Source organism: Camelus ferus, chromosome 22 (assembly GCF_009834535.1).
Source record: "Camelus ferus isolate YT-003-E chromosome 22, BCGSAC_Cfer_1.0, whole genome shotgun sequence".
NCBI lineage: Eukaryota > Metazoa > Chordata > Mammalia > Artiodactyla > Camelidae > Camelus > Camelus ferus.
Window position 1 is genome coordinate 1,279,520 of NC_045717.1, and position 21,808 is coordinate 1,301,327.

The window sequence follows — 21,808 nt, forward strand, 5'->3', positions numbered from 1 at the left end:
CCACAGGAGAGGGTGAATGGCCTGAAGGTGGGGCGCCCTGGCCCCACCTCCCCTGGAGCCCAGACAAGCCTGCCCCAAGAGGCCTCGTCGCCTTGACAGTAGAAGGACCGTTCTGGAGTTCTGGGGTACATGTTTTACAAATGCTCCACAGACAGGCTGGGTTTGCCTTTGTTTGGGAGGGGGTTTGAGAAAAGACGTGTGGGGGTCTCTGGCTGGTTTTAATCACCTGGTGTTTGGTAGTGGACATCTGGTCTGTCGGGTGCATCATGGCAGAAATGGTCCTCCATAAAGTCCTGTTCCCAGGAAGAGACTGTATCCTTCACAGGGAGAGACCCGGCGCTGGCCACGGAGGCCGGGGGCGGGGACGGGCGTGTATCTGGGAACAGTTTTGTGGAGACAGGCACTTCTTATCTGGGGGGCTTTGTTTGTTTTTAAAGCCATGAAGTATTGGAATTTGGGCATTAAAAGCCCATATTGCTGCAAACTGAAGGCTAAAACAGAGGTCAGCAATCTTTCACATGGTGTGAAAAGTCCACCCTTAGCTAGCAATTTATTTTCCATATTTGTGTGTTTAGCGCCCTGTTAGAATTCCTTTCCTCACCTTTGTTTTGTTCATGGCACTTCATAATTTTATCATTTCATTTTATTTTCAGTTGATATCTGGTCAGTGGGTTGCATCATGGGAGAGCTGGTGAAAGGGTGTGTCATATTCCAAGGCACTGACCGTATCCTTCCCGGGGCTCCCCGGCCGTGCTCCCCACAGACAGCGAGGGCGGCGGGCGCTCCAGAGGAACGTGTCGCGGTTCTAGGCTGTGTTCTGGGGAAGTCTCGATTATGTTTGTTAAGTTAGTGTCACAAGCCAAATGGTTCAATTTTCTGTCTTCTTTTTTACTTGACTACCTGTAACAATTTTATTGAAGCGTGGAGTTAAGTTAAGCCAATTTATATTAGTTCTTAATTTTATCAGAATAGCTTATAAGACATTTATTTACTCTGACAAATGTATTCTGATATTTAAATGAAAATACTGTTTATTTAGTTCATTCAGTTACTTTAACTATCTAGGAAGTTGCTGTCTAGATCTAATAGGCCAGTATCCTTGTGTAATTTGATCCAATACTATTTTATTAGTTATCAGGATGCAAAATATTTCCCCCCAAAGTAAGAACTGATGCACACTACGTAAGACATAAATGAAAAAGATTAAAGTGAAAAGTTTGTGGGAAACAATAATGTTAAATTTTGTTTGTTTGTTACTCCGCTGACATCTTACAGAAAATTTCAGAAGATCCACTTACAAGGTTATTTTGTGACACACTGGGGAAGTCTAAATAAACATAAAATGCAAAAAATTAACTTATACTATGGTCAGCAAATCATGTTAATGACACAGCATAAAGGAGAATGGATAACATAATCATCGCAACAGCTTTCTTTTCTCATATTCCTCGTACTCTTCCATCTCAGTATCTTTTACCCTAACATGGTTCTTCACTTATCCCGTTTTTCATTTGTGTTCTAACCACCTGCTGTTTTTGTTGGTCTTTGATTTTGTGTTTTGTTATGAAAGCTTAAAGTGGTCTCTGTCTGTTGGCAGATTGATGGTTCTCTTCCCAAGAAATGAAGCTGAGCATTTAATGTTTTGTATGTGTTTTATCAAAGTAATTTTAGTTTTTTATAATTTTATGAGGGTGGTTTTCTTGTAATATAACTTCTTCACAACACCAACAAGGAATGAAAAGATTTTATTCCTGCCATTTTATTTACCTGCCTTGACATTTTTCACATCACAGATTCTGTGTGAAGTTAAATGCAACATTTTATTTTGTTCTAATAAATTTTCTAGCAACTTCCCACAGCCTTACCTTAGATTCAGTTGTTTCAAACTGTAAATAAGGAGGTCTTTAACTTGCAAATAAACTCACTTAAAAAGGGAAAAGTTGATAGATTCTAAAAAAAAATAATTAAGAAGTATCTACTTAACATTCAGTTTGACTCAATTCTTACTCATTTTGTGTCTTGCTTTTTTTTTTTTTATTGTTTCCTTCACAAAGTACAGAAATGAAAAGTGTGGAAAATTGTTGGTGCATTAAGTGACTTTAAATTCTTAATTTACATATTAACATCTTGCAATGTGAGTAATTAGTAATTTTATATGTAAGGTCACCCAGTGTCATTCTCAAAACACACACAGAGATTAACATCATTTTACAAAGACAATTTTGCCAAGTTTTCCAAACAATAGATTAAAAGCTACTAGGATAGAAAAAGATTCTGGAAACCAGACTGTGGTTCTCAGAGATTTGCTTTTGATTCGTCACTTGGGGTAGAAAAGGACCTCCTGTCCCCATGTGGCGTGTGAGGAAGAGAAAGCTTTGGCCTGGCCCCTCCCAGAGAGCGACGGAGCCTGGAGGCCAGGAAGCAGGTTTCTGAGCAGGCTCCCTGACTCTGTCAAAAAGGTGAGGCCTGAGAACTGACCACCAATGGAGGGGTGGTTACTGGCAACCTTGAAGGGCACAGAGTTCATGAGGTGAGAGGAGAAAAGGCTGATAAGAGAATGAGAGGCTGGGAATTCGAGACACGCGTGTAGACCACTCTTTTTTTGCTGCAAATGGAAACGGTAGCTAAGCCACAGATGTTCAGCCGAAAGAAAGTGGCTTTTGTTTTAAGATGGGAGGGAAAGAAATCATATTTGATTGGTGATGAAAACCTCCAGGGGAGAGCAGAATGGCGACAGTGCACCAGCAAGAAGAGAGGTACTGTGAGAGGTGAGAGGACCTCCTCTTTGGGTCTTTTAGGAACATGTGTCTGTTCCCTTGGTTCTTTCACAGTGACGTCATTTCATTTTCTGAGACATACCTCAGTCACTTTTTAAGTCACTGTTCATTTGATTCCCCTGGCTTGCATTCTCTCGAATAGTTTTTATGGTTTCAGAATCACTTGACACATGCTTCATGCCAGTTCTCTCAAGCCCCCAGTGAGAGGCAAAGCTGGTATTGGGTACAGTTTATGAATAGGAAGATGGGACTTGAGGGAGGCTGACTGCCCACCCAACACCTGATGAGTGTCTAAGGCACAATGGAGCCTGAAACCCAGGTGACATACTTTGAAAGGAAATAAAACACATTCCTCGATTGCAGTGATGGTCAGCGCCAAGTAAAACAGACGACCGACCTCTCAAAGCTGCCGCTGCTCCGTGCAAGCCCACTATAGTGGGACCGGATGTGATGAGGTCTCAGAAAGCCCGGAGCCCTGGCTCCTGCCCCTGCCTTGTGCGCCCCATGCCACCAGGACTGCCTGGCAGGGCTGGCTTCCAGCTGTAAACTGAGGAGTTAGGGGGATCTCTCTACCTTAGGGAGCTTCAGTATGAGAGCTGATTTCAATTTGCCCACGTAATTATCTAATTTCACGGTTAAAACATTCAGTCATAGGTATTCTTTAGTTACAAGATAACTTTATTTTGACCTAGAATGGGAAGGCATATAGACTTCATTGTATTGATTTAGTAAACTGTGATCAGAGTTTATAAAGATGCAGAGTTTTTTTAAATGGTCTTAACTTGGAAACCCAAACCTTATTTGAATGGTATTTCAAAATACTTCTGCTAAAAAAAAATTTTTTTTTAGTAACAACACAAATTTGGGGGGGAGGGTGGTAGGCTCAGTGGTAGAGCGCGTGCTTAGCACACACGAGGCCCTGAATTCAATCCCCAGTACCTCCATTAAAATTTTTTTTAAATAAAGAAATACAAAACAAAATGCTTCTGCTGACCCAGTGGGGTGGCCTGGTTAGTTAACTGTTGCTAGGTATAAAGATAATTTAAATTGCTCTCTGAATGGTGATGCTTTACGTAACATGAATATAAGGCGTTTCAGTTGTATTTTCCTCAAGAGACTCCTTAGATATTGATCAGTGGAATAAAGTTATTGAGCAGCTAGGAACACCATCGGCAGACTTCATGAAGAAACTTCAGCCAACTGTGAGGAATTACGTGGAAAACAGGCCAAAGTATCCTGGAATCAAATTTGAAGAACTCTTTCCAGATTGGATATTCCCATCAGAATCTGAACGAGACAAAATTAAGAGTAAGATACCCTCTTTTCTTGTCCTTGTCTTCGTAATCTGGGTGAAGCCTTCACTTTTTCATGTTTGCATTCTCAAACCTGTGGACGCTGGGAGGCAAAACAGTTGAAACCCTCAAATAAAGTCGTTTGCAGGCTAGAATGAAGGCTTTTCGGAAAGAAAGCTTAAAGCCCCAGAAGTTTTGTCCTCAGTAAGATGACTTAACTGAAGCCTTTGGTCAGAATCAAAACATTTACATCAGTCTGAAAGACTCATGCTAGTTATAGCAATTGGAATTCAGCCTTCAGATGTAAAGAGTGCCTGAATAAAGTACCCGGCCCAGCTGAAGACTCAGACCATGTTATGGCTCAGTTTAAAAAGGCTCCTCCTCCCCTTCCCTGTGCCCATCACTAAAATGTTTTTTAAGGGAAAGAAGAGATTTGTTTCTCTCCACATCAAGGTAAACTGTGCCTCAGTCAGAAAAGCCCCAGCCCTCCTTTGCCTGCAGAGTCACTGAAATTGTTGGGGGGGGGTTTCTAACTACTAATCTCTAGAATTATTTTTTGCAAAATGTATATTGCCACCTTTGTATACAGGTAGGCAGAGCAGAGGCATCTGTGGAGTGCTCTGTACTGTGCAAATATGAAATCACTGCGTGGCCTAAAAGGTCTGTCCTAATTTCATTTTGACACGACATCAAGACAAAGCGCTGGCCTGTGCTTCACGCCTGCGCTCTCGGCAGCGCCACCCTCAGCTCAGCTCCTGCACCTCCCTGGTCCTGGCTCCTCAGCCTTGGGCCTGTCCTCCCTCCCGGCTTCAGAGGCTGAAAGCACATCTAAAAGCCTGGTTTGTAGGGAAAGTGGCTGCTTGACCTACTCTTAAAGAAGAAGACTCTAATCACCTTGAACCTGTCCAAAACGTCTCAAGTTAATACATTTTTGTTCTGTCTGTGCTGTCGCATTTGGTTCTTGGTTGTGTGATTTTTCTGATTAGCATTAGTTTATTAATCTACTGTTTGTTTTCACCCTAGCAAGTCAAGCCAGAGACTTACTGTCAAAAATGTTAGTGATCGACCCCGACAAGCGCATCTCTGTGGACGAAGCTCTGCGTCACCCCTACATTACTGTTTGGTATGACCCGGCCGAAGCAGAAGCGGTAAGCAGCTGTTTTGAAAACACTTCTGTGCAGAGGCAGGGCAACATCTCCCGGGGTCTCCTGTCCATCTGGAACGGCTACATAAGAGCAGCAAGTTGTGCTGCACACCGGAAATTAACACAGTGTAACTGACGATACTTCAGTTAAAAAAAAAAAAGAGAGCAAGTCCTGTATGTAAAGGAAATCCGGATTACAACAAGGCCGTGTGATGGGGGTTGCAGCCCCTTTGGGACCCTTGTTACAGGAGCTCCCCTCAGAGTACCTCGGCGCGGACATGCTTTGCTGTGTTGATATAAGTCGTCTTCATTTATGCAGGTGATGACGTGTGATCATAGCAGCACCTTTTCTGAGCATCCGTTTGTGTACCCGGGCCTTGGGCCTTCTTACGTCATCTTGTCTAGGCACCCAGCCAGGCCAGAGAAACGTGCTGAAAATCCCAAGTGTGCTCGTCCCTCCCTAGAGGGACCTGCGGGGGGCGCTCCACTTCAGAGTTGGACGCTCCTGTGTGTTCTTCTGCAGCAGCCCTGGTGCGGATGACCTTTAGCGGCAAGTGCCATCGCCACACAGTGGCGTGCTTCTTTTGTGCCATCAGTGGAACACATTTTTATGTCTTGGCCTATGGATTTAACCACCATTTTAACCATTGTTTTGTATGAAAAGAATCCAATTTACAAACACGTGATTTTAAGCAAAGTTTTGGAACAGCCATTTATGAATTGGGGATTGAATCTGGGAGTCCTCACAGGAAAAAATGTAAACCTGAAGTGCGTTCTGCGGCTTCTGTATTTCCTAGCACAGTGCTGTGTCCAGGGGGGGTCTCTGGGAAGCAGCCTGCGATTGCCAATTTTACCATTACATTTGGGCAGTTGTCCTTAGAGTGTGATTATTAAGAGGACCATAATACCTCTATTTTTGTTTTGGTTAATTCTTCCTTAATTATTTTGATTCTGAAACTGATGTAAATATCATACTTATGAAGAAATCTTTAATAAACTATATATTGAATGAAACCACATTCCTATTATAAGTATTTAAGAAGTTTTACAAGTGATTCTACCTTTTTCCTCATGCCTCACTATTTTTTTAACTGTTGATTTTATCTGTAATTTAATTTTCAGCCACCACCTCAAATTTATGATGCCCAGTTGGAAGAAAGAGAACATGCAATCGAAGAATGGAAAGGTAAAGACAGAATTTATTTCAACCTTTCCTTATGACATTCCTTTAACAGGGGCAGCTTTTCGCGCTTTGACAATAGCCTAAGGGAGGGGCAGGAGACCCTGCAGCCCACTTCCCCTCTCTCTCCCCACCTCCCAGCAGAAAAAAAACTTGAAAATAACAGAATTGGAGAGGAGCATGTATGAATTGAATATTATCTCAAAAGAGAAAGTAAAGGCTTTCACGCAGTCTTGCGTTGTGCAGTCTTGGCTTGTAAGCTAAGCTCAGTAGCTGTATAGCACTCACCTTGATAACATGCTGCACGATGTTCAGTTACCCCCATCCACAGGCCCCCATAAAGCAGACATGGGAGACCCCGCTGGGGTCACGCAAACCCCTGCTGCTCTTGTAATCCATGTAGTTATATACGTGTTCTTTTTTTTTTAAAGGAGAGTCTGGGGAAAACTGCAGATCAAAAATATGCAAATAGTTATTATTACCACTATAAGATTAACCAAACAACCCACAATGAACTAAAGCAGTAATAAACAGGCTGAACCAAAAATTTTTCATTAAGAAGCAGAATCACTAGTAATTGGGAACTGTGATTGGCGCAGGTCAAGCGTGGTGGTGTGTCCTGCCCGAGGCCCCCTTCCCTGGGACATCGGGATACCGACGCCCTGCGTGTGCACACACTCAGCAGAGCGTGCACACAGCCACGCGCCTGGGCAACACGTGGCCCAGAGGCCTCACTGAGTGCTTGCAATGTGCTAATTTTATTTCACGAATACCAAAATTTTTGGAGCCCCCTATTAGCTTACTTAATAGGTAATTCGTTTTTATTACAAATGAAAATTGAGGAAAACTGAGGTTGAAGCCAAGAAAAACCTTAGATACTTGGATTAATTCTGGCCAATCTGGAGGGTTACATTTGGAGAACCACAGGTAATGATGGAGAAAAACACTTGCAAACAGGTGTGAGAACATCCACTGCTTTAAACTCTTCTGTGAGAGCCACTTTGCTGGTGCTTCCCTCTCTCCCTCCCCTCCTCTCACCTCCTCTCCCCAAGTCCCCTCTCTCTCTCGGTCCAGAACTACCCTACCCTTTTGGCTGCCTGGATAGTCAGGTTGAAAAAAATAAAATGCATCAAACATGGATGTTTTGGTTTGGTATAGGTAAACTGAATTAACTGTCTATCACAATTTAAAATAACACATCACAGTGCCCTTGGAGTGGTTCCAGTTGATTTAGAAGCAGGATTTAGAGTTGCAAAGAAACTGATAAAGCATTTTAACTTGCATTTCTGTTTGAAGAGCTAATTTACAAAGAAGTCATGGATTGGGAAGAAAGAAGCAAGAATGGTGTTGTAAAGGATCAGCCTTCAGGTTAGTGATTGCTTTAATCGATTGATTATATAACATTCTTCTTTCCCTGTTGGGTTTTTGTAAGTCGCAGCAGGGTGTCACGTGCCCACTTGGCCAGTGTTGGATTTGAAAACTCCTCGTGTGCAGTAGTCGTCCCCTTTTTGGTTTGTCCAGGTGGTGGCAGCTAACATTTTTCTGATGAGCTGGGCAGCAAACTAACTGTTACAAACACTCTTGTTTCATCCTTGCAACAGCTGCTGTCAGTTCTGTTTAGAGATAAGGAAATTGAATTTAAAGGCTTTTCAGTGTGCAGGACCCTCTGGGTACCGGCCCCACCCAGCTAAAAAAGAAAACGAAGGTGAATCTAGATAAAGTAGAGTTTGGTTCACTTTTGAGAGAATTGCTCCTGTAATTCTCCCATCTATCTAGTTGATCTGCTTAGTAGTAGAAGTCTGACTAACAATTAGGTAACTTTATGATTATTAGACACATAATACATGTGGTGTTAACTCGTGTCCCGGAGAGTTCCTCCTTAAACAGACCTCTTTTAGTTGTATTTATTTTCTCACCTCCACGCCCACTGGAAAGCACGCACACACATGCGCGCACACGCACGTGTGAGTACAAAGTGCGCTGCTTACTTCTTACTCTTGAATTTTATATTCAACATGGCACGTGTATCCAGGGTCTAGAGCTGATGTAATGTCAGCATGAATTAACCAAGCATGGAGGTATCACTGATCTCTGAGAGCCTGGATGTTTTAATTTTACTCAAACTAGACTAAAATTTAGATAGTAGGAAATAGGAGAGTTTCATCCTATTAAATCCTATTAAAGTGTCAGTTTGGGGGATTTAGAAAGCAAAAGTAAAATGAGCAAGAGTCTGCTAAATTTTCTCTTTATCTTTTTGCTTGTATGCAGTTCTTATTTTAGAAGGTATTTTTATTGCAAAAGAATTCTCCAAAGGTTGATGCTTTTTTCCCTGGACTAAGTGTTTTATGATTATAATGAAATATCTGGTGACACTTGAATAGTTTTAGGATAAATTTAGCAATTTTCTTTTAATATCTTTTTAAAACCAGTAGGTATTTTTTTTAGTTAACATGATAATACATGGAGTACATATATGATGTTTAGCCACTAAGAAGAAAAAGAGAATGTTACAGGGAAAGACAGAGGAATATTTGGGATTCTGAGCCTAAAGAAAGACTCCAGGAAAAATCAAAATATACAGGCAGCTAACTCCCTGCGTATGCTGACAGGTAGTGTAGGGAACTGCAGGAGGACCGAGCTGAGAACTGGCCGGAAGTCTCACTGCCTGGATTTGCAGCAATGTCGTGCCTCAGATTTTATTATATTTGGTTTTCTTAGCACAGATGCAGCAGTAAGTAGCAACGCCACTCCCTCTCAGTCGTCATCTATCAATGACATTTCATCCATGTCCACTGAGCAGACACTGGCCTCAGACACAGACAGCAGTCTGGACGCCTCGACGGGACCCCTCGAAGGTTGTCGATGATAAGTTAGAAATAGCAAGCTTGTCATCAGTGAAGGAACTCTCGCTTCCATGGGCCTGAAATGCTTGGGAGTTGATGGAACCAAATAGAAAAACTCCATGTTCTGCATGTAAGAAACACGATGCCTTGCCCCTACTCAGCTGTACTAGGCTTGCCTTGCTTAGATTATAAAGTAAAGCAGATTATGTCTGAAGAAAAAAGCGCAAATTACACTTTTAGAGATTTTGTTCAAGATCATTTCAGGTGAGCAATTAGAATAGGTGATTTTTTTTTTTAAGTTGTGTGGTAATAGTAACAGTTTCTCGTCCACAGTAACTGTTGGGACTTACATGCATGTGACCGCAAGTGCTCGCTTGGACTTGCCCTCTAGCACTTTGGAAATCAGTATTTAAAAGCCAAATAATCTTCCAGGTAGTGCTGCTTCTAGAATTGTCTCTTAATCCTCTTCACTGATTTGGCGTCTGTCCAGAAAAAACAGATTTATGTGTATTAATTGGCCATCATATTATCACATCTTACTTTCTTTTAGGGTATGAATTATTTTCTTTTGTATTTCAGAAGGAATATAATTAAATCTATTTAATAAATTAAAATGTAACTTTTCTTAAATTTGTCATGTTTGGGGCTGAGAATAACCACTGCTAAAACCAGGACACTTTGTTTTCTCTGGATTGTCTTAGTCTGGGTGATTGTACGTTCAGCTTTATTGCATGGTAAGATTTTAAGTTTTGTTTTGTGCTGCTTAAGACACGTATAACTTTAAAATCCTATCTACGCCCTCTCCTTTTTCTTGGTCTTCTGGACTTACGGTTAATAGGGAATGCTGTCTAGAACTTCACCCACTTCGTCAGCCCCCTAGTGCCCAGTGTCAATAATGTGATGGCGTGTAGATTCCTGAACCCGCCACCTGCTGGTAGAGCAGAACTTTGCAGTGATCGCTAAGGATGGTTGCTGTCGTTACTAAGTGCTTGCTTCGCCTGAGGCCAGACTGGGTCCTTCCTTACCTTCTGTCCCTCGAGGTAAGAGACGTGATTTCACAAGGCAGCATTTCTCTCATCCAACACAGCATTCTTACTCAGTTTTGTTTCTTTTCTGAAAGAAACCACATGCATCCCCCTCTGGCCTGTTTCAGGAAGCAAGCTGATTCAGAATGCCTGTTTGTGGTTGCCCTCCACTTCAGGGAGGCGTTTCCTTTTCCTAAGGGAAGTCCGTGAATGTTCTGGGAAAGGTCTTCTAAGGGATATGGAGGCAATGTCCTGAGGAGTAATGACTAACTGTGGAATGTTTTCTGATTTAAAAGTGCTCACCTGAAATTGATGCTTTCAGACCTCCTGACACGGAGCTTATTCAGAACTCACTGAAGCGCCGAGTGCTGAAGTGTCACTGTAGAAGTGGAGTCACGAGGGTCACGCTTTGGCTCCCTGTGCTCGGGGTGCTTTTCCCTTTAGCTTATTCTGCCACAAATTCATATCTTGTGTTTAATTATTTTGGAAGCTATTGGGTCAGCATTGTTCACATTCTATAGAATGTGTTCTGAGGAGGAATTTGATGAGAAAGTTTATTATAAATATTACCTAAAATACAGGATTCTCTCTGTACCAGCTGTGTCTTACTGGTTGGTCTTATCACTGGAAACTGGAACCCTTGATGAACAAAATTAATACTGAAATACTAAAGAGTTCTGTATTGTGAGGTTTAGACACATTCAACTGTAAGATAGAAATACTAACTCGGATTGAGGCAGAAACACCTGCTACATGGCTTGGGATTATTTTGGCTTTGGAGGCCTGTGGTTTAGTGAAGAAAGCTGTCATTATACATACATAAATGTCTTCAAATGTCCTCCTCTCTAATACACGCTCTTTAAAAAGACTTTACTAAATCTGTCTTTACGAAGAAAAACAATACAAGGTGGGGGAGAGTTTCTAAAATGCGCTCTGTGCCCTGGGCTTCTGTGCCTGCAGCGCAGGGGTGCTGAGGGTCCGGTGAGGCCCTGCTTAGTCTGGGTGCTGGCACGTGCAGCCAGGAGCTGTGTGTACATGGAGCTGGGTGCCACACAGAGGGGCTTTCTGCTCAGCCATTCCTCTGTGCGTTCACGGGTGGAGTTCGTGATGGCGCGGATGGGTTTCCTGCCAAGGCCACCGTCCATCAGAGCGCGGTGAGTGCACCCAGGACAGGCCCAGGGCTGCTGGCAGCAGAGCTCCGTAGAAATACCTCACCCCACGTCAGAGCCCCCCCCCCCGAGCCGAGACGTGCCGGGGTCCTGGTGCAGTGTGGTGGCTTCAAACTGCTCTCCGTGGATAAACGCTGGTGTTGGAGAAAGAACTGAAAAATCTGATCAATTTTTCATCTTTTCTATTTTATTTTTGTAATTTATATTGTACACAACCCTGGAAGTAACTATTTTGGACACTTATTTTTATAAACCAGGTAATTTATTATTAGCCTGGAATCTGGACTAGGTTTGTTTTGTTTGTTGACTTAGTTTTCAGTCAGGAAGGAAATGACTGCCTCCCTATGTCGGGTCTTGATTTCAAGCACGGGTTCCAGAGAGCAGACAGTCTGTGAGAGTAGGAGAGCATTCTAGAAACACAGCCTGCTCAGTGTGGATCTGCTGTGGAAGCAGGAGGTGGAACAGGGCTCTGCGCTTACCTCTGGGACGGGAGACTCAGAGCCACAGTGCTGAAAGGGGAAAGCCCTCGGCCGGGCCCCTTACTGACACCCAGAGTCCGTGGTTGGAACACTGGATGGGATACTGGTTTAATCCGGATTTGACGCTGTGTGAGTCATGGTAATGATGTGCGAGTTCGTCTGGTCAATTTCTAATGTAACAACTCCGGTGCTTCATGCTGGTAGTAAACACAGGTGTGACCGTTCAGATTGCATATCTCTGAAGTAACATTGCCTAATGTTTTATAATAAAATATACTGTGTGTGTTTTGATTGGTGAAAATAATACAAATACATTTTAAAAGAGAAGTGCACAGCACGTCCAGTGTGTGTGTGTTCTAAGTGACAGTTGCCTGGATTTCTATGCCACCATCTCTGGTTACAGGTTTCACATGAACACAGGTAGACGGAGTGTTGTCATTTCAATCAACATCAGCAAACGTTTTTAAATCGAAAAGCAAAACATTTCTGTAGATCTCTTACTGAAAATATTCTGCAGATTCCTGCATCTAAGTCTTCCAAAGCACGCAGTACGAAAGCGAGCATTCGGCATACCGGTGTCGTTGCTTCCTCAGCAGGTGAGGCCAGGAGGACCCGCCAGTCCGTCCCTCCTTGTGTCATGTAACGGCCCCCGCATGGCGGCTGTGTCCTTGTGGTCCTGTGCGTGGCGTGAGCGTCTTTCAGCTCGCTCCTGGTTTCGAGGCGCTGTAGGGCGTTTGCCACGTGAAGCCACAGGAAGAGAAGGGCCCTCAATGGCTCGCTGTCTTTTCTCTTTTTAAAAGGACTAGAATCATTCCACATAGATGAGCTTCAATCTTACCTTTAAAGGTCTCTAGAGAAGGAAAGCATCTCTTCTGATACTGACCTGGGTTCCAGTTCTCCGTCTTACCCACTTCCCGCTTTCAGCGTAGACGGTGCTAAAATGCTTTTACTTTATTGATGTAAGTAGTACGGGTCGGTAGGTGGGAGTCTTTTGGTGGGAAGAGGGGTAATATTTCAAAATGACTTAATACGTGCTTTCCTGAAGATTCTGTGGCTAGTCGTGTGAATTTAAGTGTAAGGTTACTGATATTTTGGTAACAAAATCAATAGTAACAGTGATGCAGTGGCCGGTAACATCTCTTTGCAGCCGAACACGACCATGATTTCAGAGGTCTGTGCGTGTCCTGGCCACAGGGAACTTGCCATTTGCTGTGTCCTCAGGGCCCACAGGGCTCCTTCACGGTTTGAAGAGCCAAGGCTTTGGGGCCCAGGAGTCCTTGTGAACAAGGCTGTTCGCTCTGCCGTTTCTGTGCCGAGGGGCTTGAGTGTTGGAAGGGAACTCCAGAGTCACTTCTCCAACCCCTGCCTGGCAGTGTCCTCACCGGCCCGCATTGGGAGGGTTGCCCTGGGAGTGGTCACCCTCATGCAGACCTCCGTCTCCTTTTAGTCATGAATAGCTTTGAGAATCCAGTGAAAACTGTGACCCTCTCCCTAGAAAAGAGCCACGAGCACAGAATTGGGCCAGGCTTTCCGGGGACCCTGCTCCCTGGTAGGCGGGGTTAAGAGCCGCTTTCTGGAAGCAGAGCCTGCAGGAGGGCTCTGCTGGCCTTTCTGCCCTTGGGAGCGCTGACACCTCCGCACACAGACCTGGGGGCATGCAGGGACAGCCTTACTCTGAGCCCCGGCACTAGTCGGCTATCTTATTTGATGTCAAAAAGAGCGTGTGGGGCTCTGTTCAGTGAGATGGATCGTTTCCAGCATTCCTCCCACATGGAACTCAGGTGCGAGAGTGAAAGGAACTGTAGGCTTATCAGACAAACTTCACAGAAACATACAGTTAAATACATCTCTTCATTTTAAAGAAGTAGTTCTGTGCTGAGGTTTGAAATAAACTTGGCTTTCACTTAAATCCCCTTAAGATGTTGATTCTCCAATAATATTTTCTCCCTTTCTCCCAAAAGTTCCCTGTGACTCTCTTAGAATTTTCATAAGGGTGCTTTAAACTTCACTTCTTCTAAGCACTTCAATTTCCCAAAGGGTGGGAATGGACGGAGAGATTCTCTAGCTCACACTGCCCTTCGGGGCGGGAACCACCCTGAAGAGGTCACCTAGCATTTGCTCAGATGGCTTTAATGAAGGGAATGCTCTTCCCACTAATTTTTTGTAGTTTTGACTGTTAGAAAGTTCTTTCTTAAACTAAACTGAAACCTAGTTCCCACAAGTTCTACCCACGGGCCCCAGGCCTTTCCTTTGGGTGAAATAAGGTGAGTCTGACCCATCTTCATGCGACAGGCTTTAATACGTTTAGTTGGGAAGGTAAGCTCCAAGACTTCCCTTCTCTAGCTTAAACTCAAAGTTCGCCGAACCCTCTTTCATATGGAAAAGCCCCCAGAGCCTCACCACCTCGGTGCACCCTAAATATGGGCCCAGAAGTGAACATGTTCCAGATCCAGCCTGAGCAGTGCGCCCTCCAAACCAGGCCCTGCTGGTTAACACGGCCTCAGGTGGCCTTAGCTGGAACACCCATGTCACACTTGGAGCATGTGGTCCACCAGAGTTCCTGGGCTTTGTGATGTCACAGTTAATCCCAATTCTGTTGCCCTTCACAAGCGTTCTCTCTGCCAGCTTGTGACGTTCATCAGTTTTATGAACATGAGCGTGCCTTCTGAAAATTCACCCACGAGGCGAGTCACAGCCCTGAGTGTCAGGACGGAGCCCTAAGGCAGCCCCAGCCTCCTCAGTGGGACTCCCAGCTCCACGGCTCCGTCATTCAGCCCATGTGGAGTATTATCTGGCCAGGAGGTCAGAAACAGAGGGTCTTGATGGACACCTCGTAGAAATCATGAAGACACGTAGCAGCAGTGTCCAGTCTACTTACCAGTCACGTTTCAGGATGAGAAGTGAGTATGGCTCCGTGCACTTGTTCTCAGAGTTCACTCTTTTACCTTCTCTTGGGAGGAGCAGATGGTGAGCCCCAGCTCCCCATCCCATGGCTACACTTTTGATATCCTGTGGCCACTTAGCAATGTGACCAGGTGCTGTGCCAGTGTCCACAGGTCAGTGACAGGGCAAGGGAGCAGGGCAGGAACACGTGATGGCCTTATTTTGTTTCTGCGTGAATAAAATGATGTGTTTTGAAGTCTACGTGACTGTGATTCCACAGGGGCCGTGGGACCTAATGCCAGGCTGCCCTCTGGTGGCCTGCTAATTACAGAATTGTGTCCATCTGGCTGAGCCGGCGCAAGCTGGGCGTGACGTCAGAGGTTTAGTGTCCTGAGCATAGCTTGCCTTTTTTCAGCTAATAGCAGTCATGCTACTTTGTTCTTATTTGATTTTAATCTGGGCTAACGTTCCATGCAGAATTTCACTAATAGTTAAGTTTGCACGGCTCCCCAGGTCAAAGTTGATTTCTTGAGTGTTTTTAAGCCGCAAGTTAGCATAGTAAGGATGCTGTTAAGACTAACTATTTGAGTGATAGAGTGCATGCTTAGCATGCACGAGGTCCTGGGCTCAATCCCCAGTACCTCCTCTAAAAATAAATAAATAGGTAAACCTAATTACCTCCCTCCAAAAAAAATACCTATTTGAGCAGCAGCACTCAGCTGTGTTTATTCTCAGGTATTTTCAGAGATGGCTTCATAACTGTACTTTATAGAGGAATAGAAGGCAACGAGTGCTGACCTGCCTCCTCCCCCCTCCCCCAGCCTCCCTGCTCCCATCCGACTGGGGAGTCACCCCTGCCCCTTTCAGGAACTTCCCTCCTACAGTCCCCTCTCTCCTGTGTCGTCACTCTCCCCGCTCTGTCCCGCCATTCCCTACGTTCAGGGCACCCCTGTTAAAAAGAAAACGCTGTCTAACCCAGCATCACCCCTGAGTTGCTCCCTTTCACAGCAGAAATGAGGAGCAGTCTACAGCCACCACCTCCGACTCTCCACCTCCTCTCCTCCATCTGCTCCCTTTTAAAAAAAGCAACATACATATACATGAATTAGAGAAAAGCGGAGAGGGAGAAAAGACACGTCGTATTCCTCACTCAGAGGTGACCAGGTCGGAGCTTTCCTGGGCATCTTTCAGATAGTTTTCTGTAGGCACATACACATCTGGGGGTTTTGCTTGTTTGTTTTGGTTTTTTGCCCAAATGAGGTCATACCGTACATGCTTTTTATAACCTACATTTGTCAGTGAATGGTCTCCAACTGTGTATGTCCTTAAGTATTTGCCTGATTTAATACCCAGGGTCTTGGGGTTTCCCCAGTGTCCCCAAAGCCCTTTACTGGTGTGTCCTGCCAGGATCCAGTTGAAGCCAAGCCCTTGCATTCCTGGTGTCTGGTTTCTGGTTGTCATGTTCTGAAGCATCTTCTCATCTTCCCTGACACCAGCATATGGTGCCAGGCAGGTTGGCCTGCAGGATGTGCATCCTCTAGCTCTGCGCAGCTGCTTCCGGGGGGCTGCGCTGACCATGCTGCCCGTCTCCGGTGCTTCCGGGGTCTGGAAGGCACGTCCAGAGGTTGGCAGATTCACCCCCGTGTTTTGGTTATACTACATTTAAGTGATATTGTGTCCCTTATATGAACTCACAGCACAGGACAAACACTTCATATCTTTTTGACCCACTGTCGATGATGCTAAAATTGACTTCTGGGTTCTGGTAATGCCAGTCCAATCCTCTGCCCCACAGTCCTTTTTCTTATGACTAGAAAGTCATCTGCGTGAGCAGGAGGAGCCCATCTACCACGTGTCCCGTGCTGTTGACCCCAGGTGACAGCCCTTGCCAGGAGCAGGAATTTCATGAACTAATTTCATTAGTTCAGCCATCAGTTGACGTCCTTCGCTGGCACCCTGCAGGCACTAGGAGCTTCCTGGCACCAGCCAGGGCTGTTTGGTGGCCCCGAGGTGAGCTCCAGCCAATGGTGGCTCCACACCTGTTCCTTGCCTTCAGCAACCCCTACCTCAAATGCTAGCCCAGGAGGGTTTATATCTCTGGCTGGCTTTTTCTTTGAGTCTTCCCAGTCATTCTTTTTGAGACTTAACTTGCTATAACTGTGGCCAAATCTCCTTAAAGATGATTCCTTTAAGTTTTTAACTTTTTATTTTTAAATATTTCTCAGACTGACAGAAAAGTTGCAAAAATAGTCTAAAGGCTTCTTGTATTCCTTTCCTCACTCAAACTCCCCAAAGGTTAGCATTTTGCTACATGGACTTGAACTTTCTCCATCTGTGCACACACAGGACCTATGCATGTGTGTGCGTCTGCGTATATAGATGCATATGTTCCTATGTACACGCATTTATGCTGACGTAAAGTCACTGATTTCCCCCCATTGATTTTTTTTGCCAGCAACCAGATTTTTTTTAACATCTGATGTGTTAGTAGCGCTTATAATAGGTTGCATTCGTGTGGGTAAATGTGCCCACATGACTTCAGAGAAACCTACTAAAGAATCTGTGTGTGTGTGTGTTTAATGGTTGACAGTACCATGGGGAGGAATAAATCAAAAAATGTAGTGGAAATTTGAATGCAATCCTCTCAGAAACTGACAGGTCAAGCAGATGGAAAATGAGCAAAGATCCAGGAGACTGGAATGTCGCAGTTGCTCAGCGTGGGCTCACAGAGGACGTCACGGCCGACAGGCAGACCCCTTCTGGTCATACACAGCACTTGAAACTGACCAGCTACCAGGCCACAGAGGACGCCTCAGTAAATTCCAAAGTCAAAAACACACAACTGTTTTCCTATAATAATGCAATACAAGTCAAAGTATGAAAAGATCTCACACATCTAGGAACTAAACAATATGCTGAACGCAGTCTGGGTGAAAGAGGAAATCTCAAGGAAAATTAGGAAATTCCTGAAAGTGCACGGCTTCAGGAGAACAGCACGAGTCAGGTTAGATACAGGACCCAGCTCAGGCTTAAGTGCATTTATCAAGAACAAGAGAGGTGTTTCTTTTTTTTTTTAAATGAGTTCAACATTCGACTCAGGAGATGGACAGAAGAGCAACAGAGGACACAGAAAAGGAGGAATAGTAAACGTGATGGCAGGGGTGAGAACCTAGAAAATAAAAATGAGGAAAAAACTGGGAGAACCAAAAGATCGATAAGGTCGACCTCTGGCAATACTGATCAAGGGGAAAAAAAAGAGAATATGCAGGTAACATACAAAGTGGAAAAGGAAAGTTGTGGTAGACATGAAGGATCATCTGCAGCAGTCTGACCAGTGAGTCGTCCCCAAGAGCAGATTCCTGCAGGAACACACTGAAATTGTCTCAGGGAGAACGAGGATACTGAGCACAGCACACATAGGAACTTACTTACTCCTCTCAGCAGTTCTGCGAGGTCGGTGTTGTCTCCATTGCAAAGTGGGGGAGACGGAGGCCGGGAGAAAACCTAAGTTCCCAGAGCCGGAGTTTGTAGAGACGGGGTCTGAGGCTGGAGGCGCCAGGGCCGGGCCCCACGCTGTGAGCCGTTCTGCGCTCTGGCCAGCCTCCGGGAAGCCTGAGTGGACCCGTGACCGTCAGAGAAAGTGAGATGGTAATGAAAGGGTATCCCCCGCACCCCCAAATACTCTCCAGGAGCCATGAATCTCACAGGTCAGGTTTTAGTTAATTTTCAAGAAACAAACACTATCTTATCTGAAATTTTCAAAGCCACCCAACTCAGTTTGGGAGGCTGGATTAATCTTGACTCCAAAATTGGATAAAAACAGATCAAGATTCCATGCCCTTTTCATAGATGCCAACTGAATCCAAGATTGTATGGTTTATTCCGAATACCAGGGTGACTCAACGCAACTGTTTCAAAAAAAACTATTTTTGTTTTGTTTTAACTCTCAGAAAACTGAACAGAAAAGAGCTTCCTTTGAGGGGTGGCAGGGCTTATTCTGGGAAGAGCAGGATGCAGCAAATGTCAAACGGGTGCGGGCAAGCTAACGGAGAAACGCAAGGTGCAACAGCTGCTGGGGCCACTGCCAACCCAGGGGACCAGGGGGAGCTAGGGCGGTGGCGGTGGCGGTGGCGGCAGTGAGGGTGCGGGCCTCCTGAGTGCTGCGGGGCCGTGGAGTGAGGCTGAGCCCTGCTGAGTGCAGGCAGGAAGCCCACCGAGGCTCCTTGCAATCAACCCCCTCCCCTCGAGTCTAGAAACAGGCTAGCAGCCTAGCCAGAGGCAAAAGCCCCACTCCCCACAGACACACCTCCACCTCTGCGCAAAGTCGAAATGCATCCTTCTGCAGGACTACGTCTGACTCCTCAGCTGGGCCGGGATGTGTCCCCAGGGTTCCCACTTCCAGGACCCCTCCTGTGGTCCCCTCTTCCCCTCATGCAACCAAATACCGTCCCTTCGTTTTCAACAAAGGCTGGCTGAGCGGCTCCTGTGTCCCATAAATAAGACACAAATACTTAATCCGGCTGCGTTGACAACTAAGGACAAGAAGTTGCCCGGGTGAAGGAGGCTCCAACCCTGCAGGTCGTTCAGCCGTGGCTGTAATGGCCCAGAGGGGCTCCAGCCCTTGTCCAGCCACCGCCCGGCCTTCCTCCCACCTGGAACGAGCCTGCTGCGATGCAGCTGGGGCCACATGTCACTGTCTCCGCGGCAGCCTCCATGGGTGCCAGTGGACCACATGGCTGTTTCTCAAACCTGGGCTCCCACTGCCACACTGCTCACACACACTTTTACTTTACATGATCAACATTGCCAGCATCACATGTAGGCCATTTGGATGTCCTAAAACCACCTCCTGTGCCTTTTCGCCTGGTGGATTCTAAACAGTTGAAGGTCTGTAAACCATGTTGAAGCTGTGAAGGTGTTACCATGGCTGGAAGATGCGAATTCCCAGGCCCTGCACAGACCCTGAGCCCAAGCTCCTGGCAGTCTTGGGCATGTGTGTTGCACGTGAGCTCCCAAGGAAGGCCCGATATGCATCCACTCTGCCCAGCTGTGGGCCCCGCAGAGGGCAGCAGCCTGACCCCCACCTCCCTGCCTTCCACCCCACGCAGGGCAGCCCATGGGAAGCACATGGGGTTTGGGCCCCTGCTCTGCTGTGCCACGTGCACAGGCCGCTTGCCCTCTCTGAGCCCCTACTGTGAAGTGGTATCCAAGTTTCCCATAACCGCCATAGCAAATTACCACCAACTGAGTGGCTCAAAGCAACGCAAGTGTATTTTCTTACAGTGCGTCAGAAGTCCCGCCTGGGACTCGCTGGGCTTAACGCAAGTGTCGGCAGGGCTGGTTCTTCCCAGAGGATCGGGCGGGGAGCTCGTTTCCTTGCCTTTTCCAGCTTCCAGAGGCCGTCACGTTCCTTGGCTCATGGCCCTTGCTCCGTCTTTAAAACCAGCAGAATGCCATCTCTCTGACCTGCGTCCCTCCTCACGTCGCTTTCCCTGACTCTCCTTCTGTCTCCCTCTTCTGCTTTTAAGCCACATTGATTCCAGGGGGCTCACCCTGGAGATTCAAGGTAATAGCCCCGTCTCAGAGTTCTAACTATGTCATACCCACACAGTCCCTTTTCCCGTGTGAGGTCGCACATTCACAGGGTCTGGGGGTGAGGATGTGGACATCCTGGGGGCCATGGTTCCACCCACTGCAGATGGGAGGGATCACCCTGTACCCGTTTTAATCAGCATTTCTCAAAGTATGCCCCATCTTTTGCCTGCATTAGCATCACCTGGGGCTCTTGTTACGAACACAGCGTGTGGGCCACCCAGACCCCCAAACCTGAGTATTGATGGGGTCCTGGGGTGATGCCTCTCCTCAAGTGCCCCAGGGGGTTCCTACGCACGGTGAGATCTGGCCGCCTGGATAAGTGGGGCAGGGGCCGAGGGCACTCGGGGGGAGAGGAGGCTGATGCCACCAGACCTCGCAGGAGCCTGGCGGGCCCATCATGCCACAGCTGTCCCCTGGGCCTGGGCTGTGAGGACCCTCAGGAGGTATTTTCCCGGCCTGCAGATTTAGGCTCTGCTGGACGCTGCCCCCGGGCCCAGGCTCCTCTGAACCCCTGTCTCTCCTTAGGGCCACGTTGGGCTCCTCGTGCCACTGAACCAGCAGGCAGTGGAAGGAGTTTGCCAGGGTGGCCACCCCCAGGTTTGCCACCTGCGAGCAAGGGGGCCCCAGGAGGGGTGGCAAAGGAGAAGCTGACCCGAGGGAGTGTGAGCGTCCCAAGCGGGAGACTGGCAGGCACGTTTTGCCCTCTGAGCCGCCACCTCAGCCCCCTGCGTTCAGCGCAGCTGGGTGGACGGCTCTGGGCGCGTGCCGGAGTGGCCCACCCCAAGCTCAGGCTTTTCTGTCTCAGGGCTTCTGCCTGAGATGTGGAAGCGCACTCAGCCTGCAGATAGGCGCAGCCCAGAAGTGCCAGGGACGCGGGTAAATTCTCCAGCCAGCAGGGGAGCACTGACATGCTCCCTGTGCAGCTCCGTAAACGGTCTAGGCTTTCGTTAGCCTTGATGGTCACCATCCGAATGGTGCGCCCTTGGTGGGTGGTCCCCCTTGCCTATTGCACCCTCCCTGCTTCTCCTCGGCCCCCTGGGGCCCCATCCTGCATAAACCACCTGCACCTCGTCTCAGGCTCTGCTCCCAGGGGCCCCGTCTGTAATGACCGCCTTTGTCCTGAGGCCAGCCCAGCCTGCAGCTTTGTGATGGGGGACCAGGCCCCCACTCACCTCCCACACACATGCACCGCACATCCCGTGCACACTCATGCCGCACCAACTCACACATTACACATGCACAAGCACACGCCTGCACTCACTGTCTCTCCTCCCCGACCCCTGCCCAGACTCAGTGGGCAGTCAGGGCCCTGGTCTATAAACAGCCATTGAATGTGGCTGTTCATTCAGGCTGCTGTCCAGTTACCCCAGACCAGGGGGCTGCTGATTCTCAGGAGCTTCTCTCCCACAGTTCTGGGGGCT

The 21,808-nt window shown here is 46.7% G+C and overlaps 1 protein-coding gene across 6 annotated transcripts in view; it reads left to right on the top strand.

Annotated features, from left to right (window-relative positions):
• Nucleotides 1-10,027, top strand: part of MAPK9 (mitogen-activated protein kinase 9) — a 46,385-nt gene extending 36,358 nt beyond the window's left edge. For 3 of the 6 annotated variants that reach the window (XM_032464871.1, XM_032464876.1, XM_032464877.1), the window contains 6 exons: nucleotides 654-725; nucleotides 3,903-4,085; nucleotides 5,093-5,217; nucleotides 6,336-6,399; nucleotides 7,690-7,761; nucleotides 9,117-10,027. In XM_032464871.1, the coding sequence (XP_032320762.1) occupies nucleotides 654-725; nucleotides 3,903-4,085; nucleotides 5,093-5,217; nucleotides 6,336-6,399; nucleotides 7,690-7,761; nucleotides 9,117-9,259 (659 nt within the window). In that variant the 3' untranslated portion in view covers nucleotides 9,260-10,027. Of the gene's footprint in view, nucleotides 1-240; nucleotides 313-653; nucleotides 726-3,902; nucleotides 4,086-5,092; nucleotides 5,218-6,335; nucleotides 6,400-7,689; nucleotides 7,767-9,111 lie in introns of those variants that run through there. The other 3 variants (XM_032464873.1, XM_032464874.1, XM_032464875.1) reach the window with 3 other exon arrangements.
• The last annotated feature ends 11,781 nt before the right edge of the window (nucleotides 10,028-21,808 follow it).